Here is a 4,726-nt window from a genome sequence, read left to right as displayed (position 1 = left end):
TTAATCAATTGAATTATTGAAACGTAAGAGTTATTTCAAGTCATCGTACACTTTACAACTCTTTCAAAAAAAATTGAGTAATTATTTCAAATCATTTTCAAATTCAATCGATCTATTCATAAAGTTCCTCGATACATAAAACCCTAACGGCATTCAATCTTTTCCTAAAATCCAAAGGCAAAATCAGACAGAAAAAAAGGGAGTGAAATGGGATTGAGAGATTCCAAAAATAAAGGACATTGATGGTTTGATGGACAAGATTTTTGACCCCACCGCCACTCTCTTCCTAGTTTTGAACTCCCTACGCGGTGGTTGATCCACCAACCACCCTACTCCACCGCCACTGTGTCCGATTCGTTGACTTTTTTCATAAAGTATTACGGTTCAAACGAGAGAAAATAGAACGAGACTGAGACTATAAAAGAAACTTATTAAATAGGTTGGTCTATCTATTTTAGTCTCTAAATATTTAGACGTTACTTTTAAATTCTCGAGCTTTTTAAATTTATATTTTAACCCTTGAACTTTCAATTAACAACCATTTGGTCCTTATTATAATATGACTTTGAATATGTGTGCAATTTCAAGCCAGCTAAATTAAAGACACGTATTAGACAAAGGGTGAAAATGATTGTTTTGTGAAAGTTTAGGGACGAAAATAAACATTTTGGAAGTTCAAGAACCAAAATATAAAAAACTTAATATTCAAGAACTAAAAAGATAAAGAGAAAACTTTTTCAGTAGTCGATCTTGCAATCACGTCACTACGAGAGCTAATGGAAGAACTATAGATTTCTCCTTAGATAAAACCCACTTAAGAGAATAATTCGATAGTAAAGTCAAAGAAGCACATCTCAATCGTTCACAGACAGTTTCAAACGAACATATTCTAAACTACAAAATATACAAGAAGAGTACTATCCGACCATTTAAGTGTCCAATTTACTAATATAATTATTAGGGTTTCAACAATTTAGACTTTAAACTCGTACTTTTATGGACTTGGATTAGTACAGTAATGTGGACTTTATGAGCGTAGAAATTTGACTCTACCTTTATTAAATTATTAGTAGCATATTAATAATTTTAGTATAATCTTAGGTTAAATAAATATTATATTAATTTAGTCTCTTATTTTTTAATTGTCATTAATATTCTTGTACTTTAATTAGGGCTTACCATATTAAATTAAATACGTGAATTTAAGTCAAATTTGATTAAAATATTTAGAGCCACTAAAATTTATTGGATTTTTTTGTACTTTTGGGAGTGAAACCAAAACCACAAATAACTCATGGCATTCAATTTTTATTAATTCCCACTAGAAATAGAAATGTTTAATTAATAAAAAATATGAGGACCCAAATGCAAAAAATAATACTTTTTTTTCACACCCATTAACGACAATAATATTGATTTTTTTAAAAAATAAATAATGATAGAATTTTGAAAAATACAAAACAAAAATAATAAAAGTAAAAGGACAAGAGGTACAGTTTAAACAAATAGATTCTAGTAGTGACAAATAATAGCATTTTTTTTTCTTTCTAAACGTTATCCAATTGATTTTCGAGAAAGTAAGGTCACTTAAATAAATATTTTTTTGAAATTTTGTAGCCGTACACGTGTTGCTGCCACATCCACTCGATCAAATCTTCAACCACCGGACCAACCACAACCCATTTGGCAACAAGCATTTAATTTCATTATTTAAATTAAATATCTTTGAATGAATAAATAAATTAAATTTTTCTAAGAGAAAAAAGCCAGATTCCATATTTGAAAAATTAATAAAATCAAAAACAAAATATAAACTGGGCTTTTTTTTTCATTCCTGTGTAATGAACATTAGTATACATAAATAAAATAATAATAATTTTTTCTCTTTCTTTATTATTATTTTTTTTTTATCGATTTTTATTTTTTAAAAAAACTTTTACAGTGAGGAATAAGCTGAAGATGGTAAGTAATAATAAACAATTGGTGTTGAGAGAGAGGAGGGCAAAACCGTACTTGTGTGAATTGTGTTTCGTGTGAAAGAGGTCGAATCAGCACCGTCTATTTGGATGTCAACGGTCTTCAAAATCAACGGTTCGCATTGACTCTTCCGAAATCCGCAAGTTTTCGAGATCGGTTCGCGCAAAACGACGCCGCTTCGGAGAGATGAGGCTTGGTCGGAGCCCTAATTTCTCCGGTATACGCCAATTCCGTCGGAAGTCCTTTCTGGTTCCAGTGGCGGTGGTTAGGGCTAGCTCTCACCAGCGGACTCAAACAAAACGCGAGACCAGAAACGTTCCAACTCAGTCCTTGTCTCCCTCGTCTCGCTGTCGATCCGTGAGATGCCACCGGAGACGGTTTCCACTTCGAGGACTCGGAGGAGTATCCACTCGCCGATGGAGATCCATCGCGGCGATCGTCGTAATCTCCGTCCGCCTCGCTCGCTCCTCCAGCCGGAGACATTCCTCGAAAATAGAGTAGCTGCGGCTGCGACGGCTTCTTCCTCTGGTCCATTGCTTCTTCAATCGAGCAACACTTCGACTGCTTCTCCTTCCGACGGGAGAACATTGATGAAAGCCAAGTGGAAGAGGAAGAAGACGAGGAGGCAGGATCGCAAGTAGAATGAGAAGAATCACGAGGAACCGAATCCAATTTCTCGGATCTGGACCGGAAAAGACTAGACCAGAACGAAAATCTACTCCTCTGTTTCCTACTAACAGAACCAGTAGTAACAAAAGAAGAAGTAGAAATACCGCCGCCGTAATAAGTAGGTTGAACCTGTGGAGTACTGTAAAAGCGATGATGAAATCGACGATGTCGCTCATCCAACGGACTCTGAAAGCTCCACGACGAGTCCTCAACCTTCCGCCGCGAGACATACGGAGAAACAGAGCGCGGAAACACAAGAGGCGGTGGTGGCGGAAGAGGATCTGACTTCCTCGGTAGATCCTCCCTCGCATAGGAACGAAGTCGAGATAGCTGCACTTGGTGAGCCTCCGCCCTAGCCTGAGCCGCCATTAGAGAGAGAAGCCGCTCCCGAAGACATGTAGCACAGACTCCAACAGCACTTGTGACGTCGGAGAGATGCTTCTTGCACCTCATTCCGCGGCGGAAGGGGAGAAAATCAAGAGAATCGAAGCAAATCTATACGAAACCGAAAACAACAGTGAATCGAAAGGAATTGGAAGTGGAATAAAGAATCAAATTGAGAACCAGATTGATGAGGATGAAGAAGAATTATGATGACGATTACAGATACGGAGAAGCATTTTTGAGAACTGAAAGAGATCTGAGGAAGAAGAAGAAGAAGAAGCAGCAGGAAAAGGAGAAGGTTTGTCTTCTTCTTTTGTCTCCGAGGGGAATAAAAAGGTAATATCACTCTTATCATACGTCTCTGAGAGAGACATCAACTGAGTAATATTTATATATATATATTTATTATTTTCCTCCTCAACTCAGAATTAACTTTTTCCTTTTATTTTAAAAAGAAATCAACTTATATTATTTATTTAATTTTCACTCTTTGCCTTTATCTTTTCTATATTTCAGTTTGGTACCTATACTTTTGCTTTTTGCTTTTGGGGGGTGATAGCTTATTAGCTTATGCAATTAATATATATATATATAATAAACAAAATAATAAACTTAATTTATTCTATTTTATTGAAATTGTATTATATATATATATATTTTTTTTTATTATTAAGTTTCTAAATACTTTTATCTTTTTAAGTTATAATATATTTATGTTTGTACTTGTGGGTTTGATTTTTTACCTTAATTTATAAATTAATATGAAGTAATTTCTTTTATCACGCCATATACCTTCTTAGCAGCTATTCACAAAAAAACGATAAAATTTGAAGGTTAACATCACAACTGATAACTTGTCGCCTTTATTTGTTGTTAAAAACTATATTCCAATTCAATAACAGGTAAAGAATTCTCGAACAACCCTACAATTATATTGGACGTCCGAATAACAGGTAAGGAATTTGTAACTGTCTTGAAAAAATAAGAAAACCATAGGAAGTAAATAAAACTTTAATTAAAAAAAAAAAAGACCAATTGAAACAAATTAAAGATAACATGAAAGATATTATATTTTTAAAGTTTAGCTATTATTTTTTTATATTTATTTAATTCTTATTCAATTTAAAACAAATTCCCTTAAAAAATGAAACTTTTTTATTTTTTATTTTTTATTTTTTGCAGTCAACTTTAAAAGATTTTTTTAAAAAATAAATATTATTTATTTTACATAATTGTTGTCTTATCTTATATTATTATTGGCCTTTTGTGGAATTTTGAAGGTTAAAAGATTATTTGGAATCTATGAAGGAACATGAGGCAGGCGACAGCACATACTGTGGGGCCCGCCTCCACCAATTACTTTCGATACGGTTAAACTACTTTGAACCTGTAAACGGTAAACATTAATTAATAAATAAATATTAAATTACAAATTTACTGTTGAAATTTTTAAAATTATAAATTTAATCTTATATTTTTATTTTTTTAATTTATATATTTTTTAGATTTAAATTTATATTCAATATATAAATTAACTTATTAAATATATATATATATATATATATATAATAAAATAAAAATTCTATATTACCATATTTTTAAAATACTCGTGAACTCCTACAAGTAACATTGAAAAGTTCGTAGTTAATCTATAGAGTATCGATAAACAATTTTCATTTATATATTGACGATATAT

The 4,726-nt window shown here is 32.4% G+C and overlaps 1 protein-coding gene across 1 annotated transcript; it reads right to left on the bottom strand.

The window, feature by feature from the left end:
• Positions 1-1,930: 1,930 nt before the first annotated feature.
• LOC111499413 lies at positions 1,931-3,395 on the bottom strand. The gene has a single exon (XM_023151012.1). It carries the CDS (start codon positions 3,097-3,099, stop codon positions 2,086-2,088), a length of 1,014 nt encoding a protein of 337 aa, XP_023006780.1. The 5' UTR covers positions 3,100-3,395; the 3' UTR covers positions 1,931-2,085.
• Between the last annotated feature and the right edge of the window lie 1,331 nt (positions 3,396-4,726).

The sequence above is a fragment of the Cucurbita maxima genome, unplaced genomic scaffold (assembly GCF_002738345.1).
Source record: "Cucurbita maxima cultivar Rimu unplaced genomic scaffold, Cmax_1.0 Cma_Scf00026, whole genome shotgun sequence".
NCBI lineage: Eukaryota > Viridiplantae > Streptophyta > Magnoliopsida > Cucurbitales > Cucurbitaceae > Cucurbita > Cucurbita maxima.
This window is presented reverse-complemented; position numbering and strand designations above follow the sequence as displayed.

Coding starts and splice junctions, on each gene's coding strand:
- LOC111499413 (XM_023151012.1), bottom strand. CDS start 3,099: ATGAGGTGCAAGAAGCATCTCTCCGACGTCACAAGTGCTGTTGGAGTC.